Source organism: Leucopleurus acutus, assembly GCF_964270905.1.
Source record: "Leucopleurus acutus genome assembly, chromosome: 11".
Classification (NCBI taxonomy): domain Eukaryota; kingdom Metazoa; phylum Chordata; class Mammalia; order Artiodactyla; family Delphinidae; genus Leucopleurus; species Leucopleurus acutus.
Window position 1 is genome coordinate 84385117 of NC_139152.1, and position 19584 is coordinate 84404700.

Sequence of the window (19584 nt, forward strand, 5' to 3'; positions counted from 1 at the left end):
CCACTTTCATTCCTCTATCTGATACATTCAAGATTTGCAAAGATTACGTAAAGCAAAAAATTTACATAAATCTATACTAAACTATGTTAATTTGAAGTGTGAGGTCAGTTTTAATTAGAAAGATTCGACTTCTGCTTACTCTTTATCAGGGCATTCATGAAACATAGAAAAGAAGTAAGAGAGTAGAAAACTTGGTCACTCGGTTTAGCAGTTTTCTCAGATTGAAAAAATAACAATGAAACCTCCAGGGTTAAGAATTTCAGAGGAGGCTGCTAGACAGAGAAGACAGACCAAATTAGCTTACCACTTGAACCATTTTGAGATATCTGGCATATCTTGGATCCTTGGCTACAGTTAAGATATTTTCTGGTGTTACTTCACTTTCCTGTGGTCCAGAGTCTTGTAAACTGTTCAGCTGTAGAGAGTATTGCGTATAAAACTTTAGACAATTCACAAAAGGGGTCCGTCATGTTACTTAAAAGGGATGTTTCTTTTTATAATTCTAAAGCAATCAATATCAGAAAAAAATCATATTTCTAAATTTACCAATAATTTAATTATGGGATATATGTTTCCAAATATTTACAAATACTTAAATATGATTTCAGAGGAAGTTATACTTAATATCAACACTATATTGTTCCGTAAAGATGTAAATACATTCATGGCATTAAAAAATTAGAATTCTGCTTTACTTGTCCCAAGTGCTGATAAAAAACATGAATTATTGATGGACCTATTATTTTAATACAACTTTTAATAAAGCTAATAAAGCTATCTGATTTGTCAATTGTTCAACTGTAGCGGACAGAAAATTGATTTTCTGGGTATCTATACCGTCTACACAGTTATATTCCTCATTCATTGAATAAGTGGATATGGCTATTCTAACATCTTTAAAGGCAATGCCTGGAGAACTTGTGGAAGAACTTGTGGAAGAGAAACCCATTTCTCAGACAAAATTATGTTTTTTATATATTTCAGCTACTGATGAAATTATTAACATTATAAAAACTACTACTTATAATGAAGAATACTGGGGAATGGTCTTTATGTACAAAAATGTTTTTATCGTATAGGCAGTTCTCAACTTTGCGTGGTACAATGTTAACTGAAACTTGTCCATATTGGAACCCTATCTTCACTTTAGTGCAAAGCTATGACTGTCTATATACAGTTCTTGATTTTTCTATCAACCTAAACATTTAGAGTAAGTCTAGTTAGTGAATTCTGACTCACTATCTGTATGTTAGCATTAAGAGTAAGTTCCTTAACTGAATAAAATCGATTTTATGTCTACCTATCTATGCTGAAATGTAAATAAATCAAAAAAACTTTAAGTATTCATAGTTTTTAGAATATGAATTATATGTTAAGGTTTTTCCTCAGATAATTCAAATATAAATTAAATCTCTTTTAAATGCTGAAGCAAATAAAACATCCAAAAATTCTTTAGGTTACTCCTGTTGTATGACAGTGTCAAGTGTACAAAAGTGTGCACGCACGTGTGTGTGTATGTGTGTGTATATATATGTATATATACACATTCATCTGTAAAATACATAATTACAAACTGTCCAAAACATCTAATTAAATAAAAAATTCAAACAAGACCCAAGTATGCTTTTAAAAAAATAGGAACAATAAACTCATAGAGTAGCACAATGGAGCAAATGATAATTACATATAAGACCAATGGATTTTAAAACTCAGCCTTTAACTTTGGCCTAATAACTAAGACCTCAACAAGGTTTAATTATATCAGGTCTTACACCTTTGCTATTTGAATGACTCAAATCCTCTCTCATATTTCTCAACTGTCCTTCATTTTATTCTCAAATTAATCTCAATCTGCACAATTGGATGTTCTATTGTGAGTAATGATAAGATCTGAACCATGAAATTAAAGTTGCAGAAAAATCAGCATGCAAACCTTGGGTCTTTGACTCATATATATCAATAGGTTGGAGATTGTAATGAATGGATGATTAAAAAAAAAGTTCACGATTATCCTTTATCTGATAAGTGAGTTGACTGTAATGTCAATGGAAATTCTGTGTTAAGCAATACTTCAGTCCATTTCAAAATATTTTACATAAAATATACCAACTAAAAACAATGGAGAAGAAATTAAAAAGTTGATTTCAATATTAAGAACATGCTGAACATACTGATTTTATTAATCCAATCAAGACACAATTTTAGGACATTTTTAAAACTCAGGAAGCCAACAACACTTCATAAATTCTCCAAATGAATTAATATACTATTTTTAAATAAAACTGCCAGAATATCAGGTCATTCTGAATTTTAGATAATTCAGTTGTGATTACTCATAATCAATTTTTTGAGACCTTAAATAGGCAAGACCAACACAGCTGCATAAGTTTTAAAATATATATTATAGATGGCATGCACAATAACACCTGGAAAAATTAATATTAAAAGTTAGATACCATTTTAGAAATTTATAGAAACATATGACAGTTAGTATCCTCCAAAGAATAATTACTAGGTAGGGTGGAAACATTTAATATTTTTTACACATGCCTTGTTCTAGAGAAAGAATGGTCCATCTTTAACTGAAAAAACCTTGTGAAGTTAAACTCCTCTAAACATCTGGATTTACTCTTGTATATTATATATATTCCAGTGGCCATCATAATGGAATTTGTTATATTAAGTGGATGTTAAATTTTCTAATATCTAATTATTAAGTAAATGGTCATCTAATTCATTCCCCAAATACATAATATCTCTAAATATATGGCTCATCCCACAGGGCCTTGTACCACATGTACTCAATATGTTTAACAAGTTCAACACAGGTGCTGGAGACAGTGCAGTGTAGCATATAAGAGCTAGGATTCTTGACACCAGATTGCCTGGGTTAAAATTCCAGCTCTTACAGTTTACCTTCAGCAAGTTACTTAACCTCTGTGTACCTCATTTGACGTATCTGTAGACACAGGGCTGTTGTGAGAATTGATTTAACTTATAAAAAGCACTTAGCACGCCTCACACAGTAAAAACCTTTACATGTTTAGTTATTATCATCATGGTCAACACCATCATGATCTAAAAAATATCCTGTGAAAAGTACCTCCAGGTACAAATGCAGAATTCCATATAGATAGGAAGTCTGCTTGCTTGGTACTACTTGTTAGACCACCATTTTAGTGATTATTTTATTTTGGATTTTAATACCTCACTGAGATACACTAGAGATTATCTGTTCTTAAACAATAAAGAATTTTTATTTCTTGAAATAAAAAGTCATATAAAATTTAAATTTATACAGAGCATAAATGAACATTAAGACATTAAGAAACAAACACAAAGCATAGGTCTTACTAGGATGTTGATTTAAACAAATCAACTCCCAAAACTGGTATTTCTTAGATCAGGATCTCTCAAATTTCAAGTCTACAAATCACATAGGAATCTTGTTAAAATGCAGATTCTGATTCCTTAAGTGTGGGGTAGAACCTGAAATCCCGCATTTCTAACAGGCCCTCAGGTGATTCTGAGGCTGCTGGCCCATGGAGCAGACTTCAGGCAACAAGGAGTTAGATATTACCAGGGAATTATTGTTAATTATATTGTATATGATAAAGGCATTGTGGTTACACAAGAAAATTTCAGAACTTTTCACAAGGAGTTATACAGGGGTGAAATAACATGATGCCTGGAATTCACTTCAGTAAGTGACAAAAAAAGATGAAGCATTTGCAACAAAATCTTAACTGGTGAATCCAGGTAATGGGCATTTGGGTATTCATTGTACTATTCTATTTTTGTTCACGTTTCAAAGTTTTTATAATAAAACATTTAAAAGATACATTTCTTATAAGAACTAAGAAAAAAACTTCCATAGTGAACTTGAAGAAAACAATTATATTCAAGATTTTTCCTAGTTCTGTATAGGTTTTCTTTTTTTTATAGGCAAGAAAAATATTAACTTCAGGAAGCCCTTCAAAATAACAAATGAAAAGCTAATAACTTTTTTCAAACTTCATTTTCTATCTTAAGGTTTAAAATATTACTATTCAAAGAATTACATTTTTATTTAACTTCTTTCTTCAAACCTGCTGATTAGGTCTATTTGGTTCAACCAAGATATCTGCTCATGTTTCCCGGAACTTAAATACTTACCTGTGATTGCTCTGAAGTGGTTTCAGAATGTGTTTCATTTGTGATCCTAGTGACACTTACAGGAGATACTTCAAATGTGACATCATCTAGCCCTGGGATAGATGACAACTGAGAAAAGAAAATTAATGTTGGTATATGAGGATAATATTAGGTTCTTAAACACTAAGTTTCTAAGTGTGTGTGTGTGTGTGTGTGTGTGTGTGTGTGTGTGTGTGTGTGTGTGTGTGTGTGTGTGTGTTAAATAGCTGTCTTAAGTTTTTAAGCCTGTAGAAATAGGTTTATAAAATCTCATCTTTGGTTGAAATTCTCCATGCCATAAACTACTTAAAAGTGAAAGGCATTCACAAATAAAATATTTTTGAAGAATTTCTCACCAATCTAATTTAGCATATCACCATTCTTTCTCAGGAATTATTTTTAAAATCTAAGGAATCCTAGTGTAAGGAATGAGAGCATGGGATTTGGAGTCAGATTGCCTAGGTCTAAGTCACAAAATATGTGACGCTGTGTAAATCGTCCTAGGCCTCAATTTTCTTACCTGTAAACTGGGGATAAGAAAATCTAGCTCACAAAGTTGCAAAAAGATTTTTATTAAACATATTTTGTTACCCCTCCCCTCAAAATGTGCTTTGTAGCACATTTTAAGTTTGAATAATCTGGGAAATGAGAAAACTCTTGCCACATTTTAATGTATGATATAGCTTATTCCTTTTTTTTTCTTTAGTAACATCACTGAATGTTACTAAAATGCATTATTTTTCATACACAAAAAATGAGCATGTTGTCAGTGGTTAAGCATTTCAGGTTGGATTTGCAAGATCCATGCAAACCCTCTTTTCTGATTTCATCCTGATATCAATGATATACATTTGTCAAATGTTTGGCTAACTCTGAGGATTAACTCTATGGCCATGGAAAAAATTAAGGTTAATCTGTCCATATGGCAACTTAACTTGTGACCTTGAACTCTAACTTAAGAATTCCACAAACATTAAAATAATACACATATTCATTATAAAGAATAATGAAAAACCAATGGTAATAAGACCTGAAGAAGCAATATTCATTGAGAACTGTTGACTGATGACAGTATTTAGCACAGTGGCTATGGCCCAAATAGTTTCAAGTGGGTATGGCTACTAAGAGACTATCTTGAACATGTTCAAGGCCAAGTATCCTAAATTACAATCTACAGAAATGTTCTGAGGGAAATACAGTGGCTGAAGTCCACAGGAAGATGTAGAAAGTACAAGCTAGACATTCTGATCCTTATGTTAAAAGATATTAGTCATTTCACTTCCTTATAAACATTCAATACATATTTTTTCAGATCAAACTTTTGGATAAAGGGACAAAGTCACATATGTGTAGCTGATTCACTCTGTTATAAAGCAGAAACTAACACACCATTGTAAAGCAATTATAGTCCAATAAAGATGTTAAAGAAAAAAAAGGACAAAGTCACAAAAATATACTAGCATCTCCATTATTTTATATAGAAAAGGACACAAAACCTGCAAGCTTCAAATCAAACAACGCTTCTATTTTTGCTGTTATAAGATAAAAAGTTATCTTTTGTAATTTCTGACATCAAAATTGGTATTCTTTAGCATTTAATATATTTACAAATGGAAAACAGGTGATATTTTCTCCAAATTTTGCTCTGGAGACATGTAAAGTTTTACATAATTTTCCCTGTGTTATCAATGATTACTATTAAGATAATTGTGAGTTTTCCATCAAATGAAGTAAACTATGTAACAGTTCAATTTGTTAACATGTTACTCATTATGCTTTTGATTCAAATAATGAAAGAAACATTTAAACAGACTCGGTTAGTGGTTCATAATGAAGATCATTTCCTTTGCAATTATAATAAATTAAACAAGAAAACACTGCACCACTTCATGGATGCAGGAGCTAAATTGAATTCATCTCTAAACGCAATTAAAGTTAAGTGTGACTGAGAAAGCTGGTATATGTAGAGCAAAGTTTATCCTATAAATTATTGAGAAATACAAACCTTTGCATCTAAAATATTGAGAGTTGTTTCAATTTGCTGGATACGAAGAGAAAGGTCTGCCAGTTTCTGGAAAAGAAAGATTAGAAACAAAAGAATGAACTCCAAAGGAAAAAAAAAAAGAATAAAGTCTGATTAAAAATAAACCGTTAACAAGGATAACAAACAGCAGATTTGAAAATAATAAAAACTATGGTTTAAATATTTGTGATTTTCTAACATACTACTCTCTTATTTATATGAGTAAGAATGGGAACTCAAGTATTCTATTAACTTCATTAGCATGCTTCATGGTTATTTTATAAAGCTGTATTCACAGAAAAGAAAAAGTTACATTTTCAGCCTTATCAAACTCATTATCAGAGCCATAATCAATCACTGGGACCAGAATGTAAACTCCTCTGAGGACAAAGGTTTTTATTCACTGTTATACCCCTAGTGCCAGAACAGTACTGGACACTTAACAGAAGCTTAATAATTATTTGTTGTTGAATGAAGGAATTCTTCACAGAACACAAGAATAAAAATTAGCCCAAAACAGAATGGAACAGTATCTGCCTTTATAAATTACTTAAACACATAAATATATACAATTAGTCCCAAATACAAACTTTTCAAGTTTGAAAAGTAAAAAAGGATGAAACTGTAACATGAGTAGTTAATGTTGGAAAGAATTAAAACAAAGAGAAAAAATAAGAAAGAATACTAAAAAAGCAAAAGGAATCAACCTACCATCAAAATCTAAGATAAACCAGAACCAAGAACTTACCATGCTCTAGTTATTCTGTACAATTAAATTAGCCATATATATACTCCCACACAAATAAAAGTAACATCATAAAATATGATCCATAAGAACATTTATTTAAAACTCCCTCATCCTAAACATTATAAGTGACACAGCCTACAAGCAGTTGGCCAGTTTACTAGTTGGCAGATGTGCAGCATTCTGATTGCTTTCTGGGATATTATCAAGATCTTGACTAACTCATAAGCAGAATTTTAACACCCCAAGAAATGATCATTTTGCCCATATTTAGAGGGGGAGAAAACTGAAAGCAACCATAGAGTAGTTAGTACTTCTTCACAAGACACTTATTTTTTAGATGAGCATTCTTGATATCTACAAAGATATAATTTAGAAATAAAACATTAGAATCTAGTTTTAATGGCATTTGAAGTTAAGTTTAACCTTGATTTCTAGGATTTGTTTACATAAGGCTTTGATACAAATATAAACACAGGCTTATAAAACATCATATGGATAAATTCCTCTGCAAATTATACGTTTTCCTGAAAATCACGGAAATTAAATTTTGACAAATCAGTCATTTAATTCACTGCAGAAGCTTAGTAACTGCAGAAATCCCACAGCAAGTTAATTTGTAAAGTGAATAATTTCTAACTTATTTTAAAATGCATACATTGTTTTGATTAAAATAAGTGAACACAGAAAAAGAAAAAATGAAATAAAAATTCATTTTTGTTTTAATATATTTATATAAATATGTACTTTTAAGCAATAATCATCATCACTGTAAACATCTGAGCATTTACCTTAGTATGCTACACTGTATATGCAAGTATCATTTGAAATCTCACACCAAGTCTATGAAGTAGAAACTATTATGATGCCAATTTTTTTTGATGTGGACCATATTTTTTAAAAATAAATTTATTTATTTATTTCATTTTTGGCTGCGTTGGGTCTTTGTTGCTGAGCGGGGGCTACTCTTCGTTGCGGTGCTTAGGCTTCTCACTGTGGTGGCTTTTCTTGTTACAGAGCACGGACTCTAGGCGCGCGGGCTTCAGTAGTTGCAGCATGCAGGCTCAGTGGTTGTGGCTTGTGGGCTCTAGAGCGCAGCCTCGGTAGTTGTGGCGCATGGGCTTAGTTGCTCAGCAGCATGTGGGATATTCCCGGACCGGGGCTCAAACCCGTTTCCCCTGCATTGGCAGGCAGATTCTTAACCACTGCGCCACCAGGGAAGTCCCTGCGAACCACTTTTTAAAGTCTTTATTGAACTTGTTACAATATTGCTTCTGTTTTGTTTTTTGGCTGTGAGGCATTAGGGATCTTAGCCCCCCGACCAGGGATTGAACCTGCACGCCTGCACTGGAAGGCAAAGTCTTAACCACTGGACCTCCAGGGAATTCCCTATGATGCCAATTTTATTTTTAATTAATTAATTAATTTTTATTGGAGTATAATTTCTTTACAATGTTATGTTAGTTTCTGCTGTACAATAAAGTGACTCAGCTATATGTATATATATATACATCCCCTCCTTCCCCCTCATCCCACCCGTCTAGGTCATCACAGAGCACCAAGCTGAGGTCCCTGTGATACACAGCAGGTTCTCACTAGCTATCTGTTTTACACATAGCAGTGTATTTTTGTCAGAACTAATCTTCCAATTCATCCCACCCTCCCCTTCCCCCACCCGTGTCCACATATCTGTTCTCTACATCTGCATCTCTATTCCTGCCCTGCAAATAGGTTCATCTGTACCAGTTTTCTAGATTCCACATATATGTGTTGATATACGATATTTGTTTTTCTTTCTGACTTACTTCACTCTGTATGACAGACTCTAGGTCCATCCACATCTCTAAAAACCTAGTTTCATTCGTTTTTATGGCTGAGTAATGTTCCATTTTATATATGTACCACATCTCCTTTATCCATTCATCTGTCGATGGACATTTAGGTTGTTTCCATGTCCTGGCTATTGTAAATAGTGCTGCAATGAACACTGGGGTACAAGTGACTTTTTGAATCATGGTTTTCTCAGGGTATATGCCCAGTAGTGGGATTGCTGGGTCGTATGGTAGTTCTATTTTGTTTTTTAAGGAACCTCCATACTGTTCTCCATAGTGGCTGTATCAATTTACATTCCCACCAACAGTGCAGGAGGGTTCCCTTTTCTCCACACCCTCTCCAGCATTTATTGTTTGCAGATTTTTTGACGATGGCCATTCTGACCAGTATGAGGTGATACCTCATTGTAGTTCTGATGTGCATTTCTCTTTTAAAGATGAGAAAACTGAGTCTTTATACAAGTAAAATAATCTGAACTCAAACACTCGAACTCCAGATACTAAATATTTTTGAGTGTTTCAGCTTGTTAAAGCATGATGCCATAGACTCTGGGTGTTGATGTGTCAATGCAGGCTGTAACAAACTGAGTGTAATAAATGTACCATGCTGGTGGGGCACGCTGATAATGGGGAATGTTGTGCACAAGGGTTGGGAGTGGGAGTCAAGGAATAAATGGGAACTCTATACTTTCTGCTCAATTTTGCTGTGAACCTAAAATTGCTCTAAAAAATAAAGTTTAATTAATTTTTTTAAAAAGATGGAAAATTCCTGAGTATTGCATAGATATAATTTTTGTTATTCAAAGCTAATAAATGATCAACCTGCTTCTCACTAAAACTAACATGCTATTGTGCTGAATACTGGGAATCAAAATTTTCTGATCAAATTTCCTAAAATAGATGCTGTTTATCTGGAATTATTTAAAAAGATAGGTATTAACATTTTTTTCAGGATTAGATCATAAATTGTCTTTAAATGGATACTCAAATGTTCACACAAGATAGGCTAAGGATTGAAATACTAGTCTTAGAAAATAAGGGAATAAGGATGAAAATGTTTATTCAGAAAACTACTTCTTGATAAGGAAGATTAAAGAGGCTTGGGAAAAAAGTTGTACTTTCCAGAGCAGTAATTCCCAATTTTTTTTGGATGCAAATTCATCTGGTATGTCAATCTTTTGCTTTGGCACTCATTTTACCTACTTTCATCTACTATAATCAAAACCTCACCAAAATGAAATGACCTGGTTTTTTAATAAAACAAGATTATATGAATGATTTATTCATGCAAGACACTGATCTAAGCATCAATATATTTTAGTTATAATTTATCTGAATATTCTTGATGTCTAATCTAGAAACAACGGTAATTGTGAAGTCTAAAGAAATCTGAAACAACTGTAATTTAATAAAAAAAAATCTGTGCTTTCTATTGGTGAGAGTCATAGGTCCTAATACTATTGTGATTTCTGTTGACCAAATTTAAAGAAAATGTGAAATTTAAGTTAAAGGTAAAAAAATATATATACATGATTTTTTTCCCCCATCCAAGTTCATGTACCCCAAATTCAGAACCACTATGTAAATGATTTTCTGAAAATCAGATCAACAAAAGGCTTTTCCTCTTGGCTAGGGAAGATCTTTGCTGTGGATAAATCATGTTTTTTAAATTATCCATAAAGGTATTATCTATCTTCTCTAGAGCTGGTTTTTGAGAGTCTAAAATATTAAATATGCTACCTGTTATACAACTTAATGCTTTAATAAAGGATATATTACTATATCACGATTTTGAATTTTTACGTATGTAATTGGTATCTTTTGTAATCTACACATTTTATTTTATGCATTTAAAAACATTAATTTCATTTCACTAGACTGCCAAAGGATCCATGGCACATTTAAGAACCTCTGCTTTTCAAAGATTATTCAGCATAATAAATGTTTTTGAGTCTGTCCCCATGTAATTATTGCTATAACACACATAAATATGTACTTTTTAGAAAGCCACTGTCACTTGACAAAATACAGCTGGCTTCATTTATGGGCTGCTGAAGCTCATTTCTAAGATGTTTATGTTTTCTGCATTTTCCTTCTAAACCACTAGGCCACCATAAGGTAGGTTTCTCAACCTTGGCTCTATTGATGTTTTGGGCTGGATAATTCTTTGTTGTGAAGGGCTATCCTGTACACTGCAGGATGTTTGGCAGAATCTCTGACCTCTACCCACTAAATGCCACAAAAACTCCCCAACTGTGACAAGTAAAAACATCTCTAGACATTGCCAAATGTCCCCTGGTTGAGAACTACTACTCTGAAGTGTAGATGACTACGGATATATTATAAGTAACATGATCAATAACAGTAACTGTCCCCACCTCTGAAAGTTTCAGCAGAGAAGAAATAGAAAGGTAACAATCTTTCCCATCCATTTAACCATCCATCCTCTTTATAAGGGTTTAAAGCAAACCTGAAATACCTTGATTTGGGACAAGAGGGGAAAATACAAGGTACCTAGTTTGTCAGATAAGTTGAAAACTTCTTGATGCATCCATCACCCGCCTATTCCTAAGGCAGTGCATTTTATTGAAGAGAAAAAAAGAAGACAAAGGAAGAAATACGGAGTTAACAGTTGAACATGGAAAAAAAAAAACACTGTTGGGCTTCCCCGGTGGCACAGTGGTTGAGAGTCCGCCTGCCGATGCAGGGGACGCGGGTTCGTGCCCCGGTCCGGGAGGATCCCACAAGCCGCGGAGCGGCTGGGGCCGTGAGCCATGGTCGCTGAGCCTGCGCGTCCGGAGCCTGTGCTCCACAGCGGGAGAGGCCATGGCAGTGGGAGGCCTGCGTACTGCAAAAAACAAAACAAAACAAAACAAAACAAAACACCACTGTGGTATTTCAGGTTTGTAAAATATCCAATTTGCATATCCAGTTCTTTAAAAGAGAAACTATTTTAAATTAATGGATCTCTTGGTATACCACTTTCGATTGAATATGTCCCGGAAACCGGAGAGAGAAGCAATCCACGGTTTTACTAAGCTTCATCTGACACTTAAACCCAGCAGTTGTAAAAGTTAAAAAAGCAGTTGGAAAAGTTGTAGCAGAAAATAGGGTTTTAAGCAAAACATTATTTGGTTGAAGGTTAAGTCTGATGGTGGGCTTAAAAATTGGATGTAGGGCTTCCCTGGTGGCGCAGTGGTTGAGAGTCCGCCTGCCGATGCAGGGGACGCGGGTTCGTGCCCCGGTCCGGGAAGATCCCACGTGCCATGGAGTGGCTGGGCCTGTGAGCCATGGCCGCTGAGCCTGTGCGTCCGGAGCCTGTGCTCCGAAACGGGAGAGGCCACCACAGTGAGAAGCCCGCGTACCGCAAAAAAAAAGAAAAAAAAAAAATTGGATGTAGATTTCTTTTAGGTCGTATGAAAATTCTCAGCACTTTTTGCCTGTACTTAAAGATTTTTTAAAAAAGAAACATTTTAGAATATTTAAAAAATGACTAAAACCCCAGTATTCTAGGCATGTTACAAGTCTGAGTCAAAGTAACACACCTGACTGCCCTGTTTATTGATACTGAGTACTTTTAAGATTCACAGTAAGGTTAAACTTCTGCTCAGTCTTACCTGTGCTATGCATAGACCTTGTGTCGTCCTCCACCTTCCTCCATTTAAAATTTGCAGTCCCTGTGGACTTCCACAAGATTTTGCTGATAAGGGCCAGAATAGAAATGCTTACTGGAGACTTGTGAGGGAAGAAGAGATGACTCTAAGTAACTCTGCCAATTGGGTCTGATTCAACTACTTTCCTTTCTCCGTCTTCTAACTTTTCTCCTACTTTGGTTCTAGTCATTAGAAGAGTTACAAAGTGGCTCAGTATCCAGAAAGTTTTTAAAAAGCTACGTTCTTCACTTTTCTCTTTCTCAGAGAACTTTAAAACCGGTATTAGTGATGAAGAGCCCTAGCAATTGGTTTCAAATTTAATTCCCATTTGAGTTTAGCTGTGACTGAAGTTACTGTTTGGGTTTGGTTCAAACCAGATTATGTGAAAAAAACAAAACCAAAACAAACAAACAAACAAAAACCTCCGAAATCAACCCCCCCCTCAAAAAAAAAAACCCAAACCCACCCAAAACAAACCAAAACCTACCAGGTTTTCTTTTTCCTCCAGTTCACTTCCAGTTCAAAAAGTAATAACTGAGGTTCATTTTTTACTAAGGGAAACAAGAGTTGTTTTGGTTCTTGTTTAAGTCTTTAACTAAACAAGGCCCACAGGTCTAACAGGTGCTATAAACAAATAACAACCCATTTTGGAAAACTACATTGATCTTAACTAGGGAGAAAACGACACTTCGTGCTTGAATAACTATATTATATCCTTGGAATTTATCATATCAAAAAGACATTATATCAAATAGACATGGCATAGTAAAGAAGAGAATACAAATCTAAAAACTAAATTTTAAAATAGCTTTAAAGAAGACGCTGCAGTCTCTCCCTTGAAAATGATGTAAATATGCATCATATTCAGATCAGACGGTGCAATAGATCAGAAGACTGAGACAGTTTTGTTTTTACCAGTTAATAGATCAGAGTTGGAATCCCAGCTCTTTTAATTTCTAGCTGTGTGACTGTGGGCAAGTTAGAGCAGCTACTGCAACCATAAATACTATACACTCAAATACATGGTGAGTGAATGAATAAACGACTAAGCAAATGATTTAAGCCTCTCTACATCTCAGTTTCTGTATTTCTAAAAAAGAGATAATTGGACCTCTCTCAAAGAGCTGGTCTGTGATGATTAAATACATGTAAAGCACTTAGTACAATGCCTAGCACAGAATAAGCACACAATAAATATTAGTTATTATCATCACACCAAGTATTGATAAAAAGTCTACAACTGACATAAACATCCAAACTGTTACAATACGAATTCTAAATAATGAGTTACAGTCAGCCCTAGATTATCAACCATTAAGGAGAAAAAGGCATAAGCTACCTTTAAATTCCATGAATTTCTGGTCAAAAAATTTTTTTCTAGAGTTCAAGGAAGAAATAGGAAATAGTGATATAGTCAAGACAGCCAACCGTTTTGGGGGGTAGTGGAGAGAGGAATAGAAGGAGGGAAAGAGTGAATCATGAGGCTTTGATAATGCATAAGCAATCAATAAACAAAAGACAATTATTATATTTGATCTAGTCTTCAGCAAATAACACTCACTCCCCAGGCACTGAAAACTGTTAGGCCCTACAAAGGTGCGGGGCTATCCCTACCTCAGGGCAGCTCTATGAAGCTGCTTTCACAGATGTGTTTGTTGGTTGTTTTGTTGTTGCTTACTTTTTAAACTGGAGATGAGAAGTATGGGGATGGAGTATTCGCCCTTCTCTGCTAACAATCCTGGAACAGTCTCTCTCCAGATACTTCTCCACCCTACCGTGGTATACAAAGTGACGGGCTAAATCCTTGGCTTACTGCTTTTCAGTCAGTCAATTCTTTATGCCATTTATAGAGGCAGCAGTCCAAGATAAAACTCAGGGAAGCAAGCACCTAGACTCTGAGCCTGTTAGATAAAAAATATTGACTTGAGCCCCTTACTCTATCAATCATCATATCACATTTCAATTTCTTTTGTCTTAATGAGAAGGCAGAAGTTATTTTGATAACTAAACAAAAACAACAGCTGGAACCTTATACAAGTTAAAATAGTTTTCCTGTCTCCATGCAGTTTTTATTAATATATCTAACAAAAACTATACGCTAAGGCTCTACCTCATATTATTTATAAGACAGAATGAACTGAATATTGTTTGACTCAATTGTGAATTATCTCATTTTCCCCCATTCTCCCTATTTTTTGGGGGTGTGTGTTATTTGCTTTATTTTATTTTATTATAAATTTATTTTATTTATTCACTTTTGGCTGCACTGGGTCTTCGTTGCTGCGCACAGGCTTTCTCTAGTTGCGGCGAGCAGGGTCTACTCTTCGTTGCGGTGCACGGGCTTCTCGTTGAGGTGGCTTCTCTTGTTGCGGAGCACAGGCTCTAGGCGCGTGGGCTTCAGTAGTTGTGGCTCGCGGGCTTTAGAGCACAGGCTCAGTAGTTGTGGTGCACGGGCTTAGCTGCTCCGCAGCATGTGGGATCTTTCCGGACAAGGGATGGAACCCATGTCCCCTGCATTGGCAGGATTCTTAACCACTGTGCCACCAGGGAAGTCCTATTTGCTTCGTTTTAAAAAATTAATCACAGGCCATCATCTAAAATTCTAGAAACAATAAATGCTGGAGAGGGTGTGGAGAAAAGGGAACACTCTTGCACTGTTGGTGGGAATGTAAATTGATACAGCCACTATGGAGAACAGTATGGAGGTTCCTTAAAAAACTAAAGATAGAACTAGCATACGACCCAGCAATCCCACTATTGGGCATATACCCTGAGAAAACCATAATTCAAAAAGAGTCACGTACAGGGCTTCCCTGGTGGCACAGTGGTTGAGAGTCCGCCTGCCGATGCAGGGGACACGGGTTCGTGCCCTGGTCCGGGAAGATCCCACATGCCGCGGAGTGGCTGGGCCCGTGAGCCGTGGCCGCTGAGCCTGCGCATCCGGAGCCTGTGCTCTGCAACAGGAGAGGCCACAACAGTGAGACGCCCGTGTACCACAAAAAAAAAAAAAAAAAAAGAGTCACGTTACCAAAATGTTCATTGCAGCTCTATTTACAATAGCTAGGACATGGAAGCAACCTAAGTGTCCATCAACAGATGAATGGATAAAGAAGATGTGGCACATCTATACAATGGAATATTACTCAGCCATGAAAAGAAACGAGACTGAGTTATTTGTAGTGAGGTGGATGGACCTAGAGTCTGTCATACAGAGTGAAGTAAATCAGAAAGAGAAAAACAAATACCGTATGCTACCACATATATATGGAATCTAAGAAAAAAAAAAAGGTCATGAAGAACCTAGGGGTAAGATGGGAATAAAGACGCAGACCTACTAGAGAATGGACTTGAGGACATAGGGAGGGGGAAGGGTAAGCTGGGACAAAGTGAGAGATTGGCATGGACATATACACACTACCAAACATAAAATAGATAGCTAGTGGGAAGCAGTCGCATAGCACAGGGAGATCAGCTCCGTGCTTTGTGACCACCTACAGAGGTGGGGTAGGGAGGGTGGGAGGGAGGGAGATGCAAGAGGAAAGAGATATGGGAACATATGTATATGTATAACTAATTCACTTTGTTATAAAGCAGAAACTAACACACCATTGTAAAGCAATTATACTCCAATAAAGATGTTTAAAAAAAAAGACAAAAAAAGGAAATAAAAGGTATACGTATAAAAAAAATTAATCACAGGACTTTTATAGTAGCTTAACAAGCATAAGTTAACAATAATTAAACTGACAAAAATTGGTATTCACTAGTTAACTTCTTGGGAACATTCCTATATTGTGCCAATCAAAATGCATCTGGAATGGAGACACATCATACATTGTACAAAAAAGTAGGAGACTGGCTAGGACTGGGAAGTCTCTGGGTATTCTCTGGGTATTTCCTGTAGCAGGCCTTGACTTCTGAGTGAAATCATTTTAATTTCTGTATAAAGCATCCTTGAAAGGGTATTTAGCTTTAAGTGGTCACTATCATACCAGTGTGGGGCTTTTCTCTAGTCTATGGACAGAGCACAGTCAATGGTCTTCTTTAGTATTCAAGTATTTATATGTATCCTGTTCCTAGAACACAATAATGTCCCCAATGACAACAATCTTGACTCCCACACTTTTAGGCAGCAACCACCCCTCTATGAACAGTCTCTATTCAAGGACTTGATTGTAGAGGATACTCAGTCACATGGCAAACAGTAACTTCAGCACTCAGGAAGTTCACGACAAAATGGAGCCCTAAGGTTTAACATGATCCTCAAGTGGTAAAGAAGACTGATAAAGAACAACACCTTTTGGTTTCAGATGACTGTTGTTCTATTTCCTTGTCCCCTTTCTCCTTTCTTAAACCCAATTTCAACCCATGCTTCCCATTTTCCTCCCCACTCTTTTTTAGCTTTTTATAAGACAGGAGTCCCTGGATCTTGTACCTCACCTGTAACTGGGTTACTTAATCCTTACTTCACAAGTCATTTGTGGAAAGTTTTTTTTTTTTTAATTTCCATAATGATATTTCATGCCTCAGTTATGTTTCTAGGCTACCTCCCCGTCATCTCTTGGATCAAGCAATGTAAAATAATTTTGATATAAACTGAAATAATGTATACTTAAAATGTAATCTTTGGGGTAAGAGAAACATAACCAATTTCAAAATAAAAAATGTCTTTAAGTGTGAAATCTTGGAATTCCTTTTGCTTTCTTTAACCACAATAAACCTTCCTGAACTATTTCACAAAGCTTCTAGAAAATTAATTCAGCAGAGATGGGCTGTAGAAATGATGGTAAGAGAATCAAAGAGGATTTAAGGTAATGTTAACATAATAACTGGTTGACAAGAGGTTATGGTACATGAATACATAGACTGTAATTCTTGTTTTGCTCATTTGTTACCTTCAGAAGTGCAAGGTGACATCTGGGCTACTCATTAAACGAGTATCACAGGACCTACCTCCTCACAAACTGTAGAAAATCGGTTGAGGAACTGTACAGTATGCACCACAAACTGGTTTAGAAATGCCACCGTTCTTTTCTGTTGAATAGCTGGCACCTGTGTCACGTAAAAATAAACATGATCCATACAGGAGGAACGTACACCGTGCTATCCCCTGGATATTAATAATAACGGGGCGTTTTGCTGTGTGAGATGAGTTACTGAAAGTACTGCCAAGTCATTAACTTGTTTTCCTAAACTGCAGGGGTGGGGTGTCCGAAGGTGACAGAGGCTGCAAAGTTTGAGAATGGGCTCTGGATTCACAGGTGTGAACTTTCGCAGGTAAAGGCAACACACAGAAACACACGAAAAACTCAAGGGCCGAATAAAAGAGGTAGGGTTAGAGATCGGAACCGGCCCGTGTCGCCAGCGCTTCACCCTTGACGATAGGGACTTGTGACCCGGGAAGCGTAGGCTGGGAGAAGCAAATTACCCCCGCCCCCCTTAGACAGCTCGGGAGGGACCCCTTTTTAATGTGGACTGTGGGATTCTCCCTCCCGAGAGAGGTAGAAGACAGGCCCAGGCCAGGGTTGAGCAAAAAGAGACACGGCGTGGGGGGGTGGAGGGGTGTCTCTCTGGAAACCCGGCGTCCCTTCCCCATCCTCCTCCCAGGTCGCCGAAGTCCAACTCCTTTTACAAACCTTAGTCAGGTCTATGCCTGACCCCATGAGAGGAAGCCCATCCTCATCCATCTCCTCAGCGGGTGGGGGACCCAGGGCTCACCCACAAACCCCTCCCCGACCCGGCCCGGCCCGCCCAACCCGGTAATAGCGTCCGAAAGCCTCCCCTAGTCCCCGCCTCCCGGGCCCTTCCCGCCGGAAGGAAACGCCTCCCCCAGCCAATCACTCGGCGGCTCCCGGGAAGCCCGCCCCTTCGCACGGCAGTCTGGGATTGATAGTTCTAGCTCCGGATTGTGACGTCGAACGAGGGGCGTCGGGGGTAGCAAAGGTGCAATTTTAGCAAAATCTTAAAAAGCCTCTCCCCCTGCCACCCCCCCCAAAAAAGTAAGGCATCGCGTCTGTTTGAAGTTATACCTGCTTAGTCTCTTCTACTATATACGCAACTAATTCATTCGTTAATCAAAAGAAGTATATATATATGTATATATATTTTAACCGATTAAGTGCCAGATACTCTGCTAGTCCCTGTGGTGAATAGACTGAATCAGATTGAGCATATGTATCTATCTAAAGAGCTACAGAAACATTATCCTCAGTCGGACAATTGACAAAAATGTTTTTTCTAAGTGGTTTAGGTTCTTAAAAAAAAAAAGACAAATGCAATGCTATAAGATGTAATTTCTAGTTAATAGAAAAGTGGGAGTGTCTCTCTGCCTCCTAGGAGCCTTGATCATTCCTGTTCATCAGTCATCCATAGCTCCTGACAGCAGCGCCACTCACAACTGAATTTCCAGGGCTGTTAAAAACAATCTATAGCTAGAAGTCTTGGTCAACTGCCAGAAATCCGCTGAAATATATACTCCCTTCCTCCAGGCTCTCTCTCATTGGATTTCACTTACAATAGTGAATTTTGGAGACAAAACAAGTAAATTGTAATGAATACTGATTTCAAAGGGCAGAAACTTTAAATGCCACCTGCATATATCCATTAAATTTTAAAAGTTTCAAGAATTTTTTAATAGTTATCTTTCTTTTCATAGCAGATAACTAGAAAATCACTAATTTTATCATGAATCAGTTCTTGGGGGTGGGGGGGGGTGGGGAATGATGATCATTGGCTTCTTATGGGTTTTTTCCTGCTCTGCTTCAGGATGAACAGTTAGAGGGGTATAGTGTTGGTTCATAATAGTGGGAAAATAAATTTAAATGTCCCCTATCCCTGCTACACCCATCCCTCAGGAGTGAAAGAAATCATCGATTGGGACTTGGTTAAGTAAAGGAATTCTAGCCTAGTTATTCATTCTAGGCTATTTATAATCTAGCCTAGTTAAAAATCCATTGTTTTAGGCTCCTTCTTTTAATTGTGCCTTTCCTAACTTCACTCTCAAAGTTGGGTTGTAGGCTTATGTCCTCTAGGCAGCAGACAGGATTCCTCCCTAAAAAGTGGACTACCTCAAGAGATCTGAAGATATCTACAGTTAGGGGGTCCCCAATAAAACAGCATATAACCTAATGACTAAGGAAGCCTGCTTTCTTTAAGGGT

General features: G+C 36.6%; 1 protein-coding gene across 1 annotated transcript in view; it reads right to left on the reverse strand.

The window, feature by feature from the left end:
• The window catches only part of WASHC3 (WASH complex subunit 3), a 60253-nt gene extending 42079 nt beyond the window's left edge, over positions 1 to 18174 (reverse strand). The window contains exons 1-5 of the mRNA XM_082850106.1: positions 18063 to 18174; positions 17380 to 17478; positions 6179 to 6244; positions 4156 to 4263; positions 305 to 415 (exon numbers count right to left, since the gene is read on the reverse strand). Of these exons, the coding sequence (XP_082706232.1) occupies positions 305 to 415; positions 4156 to 4263; positions 6179 to 6244; positions 17380 to 17478; positions 18063 to 18113 (435 nt within the window). The 5' untranslated portion in view covers positions 18114 to 18174. The remainder of the gene's footprint in view (positions 1 to 304; positions 416 to 4155; positions 4264 to 6178; positions 6245 to 17379; positions 17479 to 18062) is intronic.
• Between the last annotated feature and the right edge of the window lie 1410 nt (positions 18175 to 19584).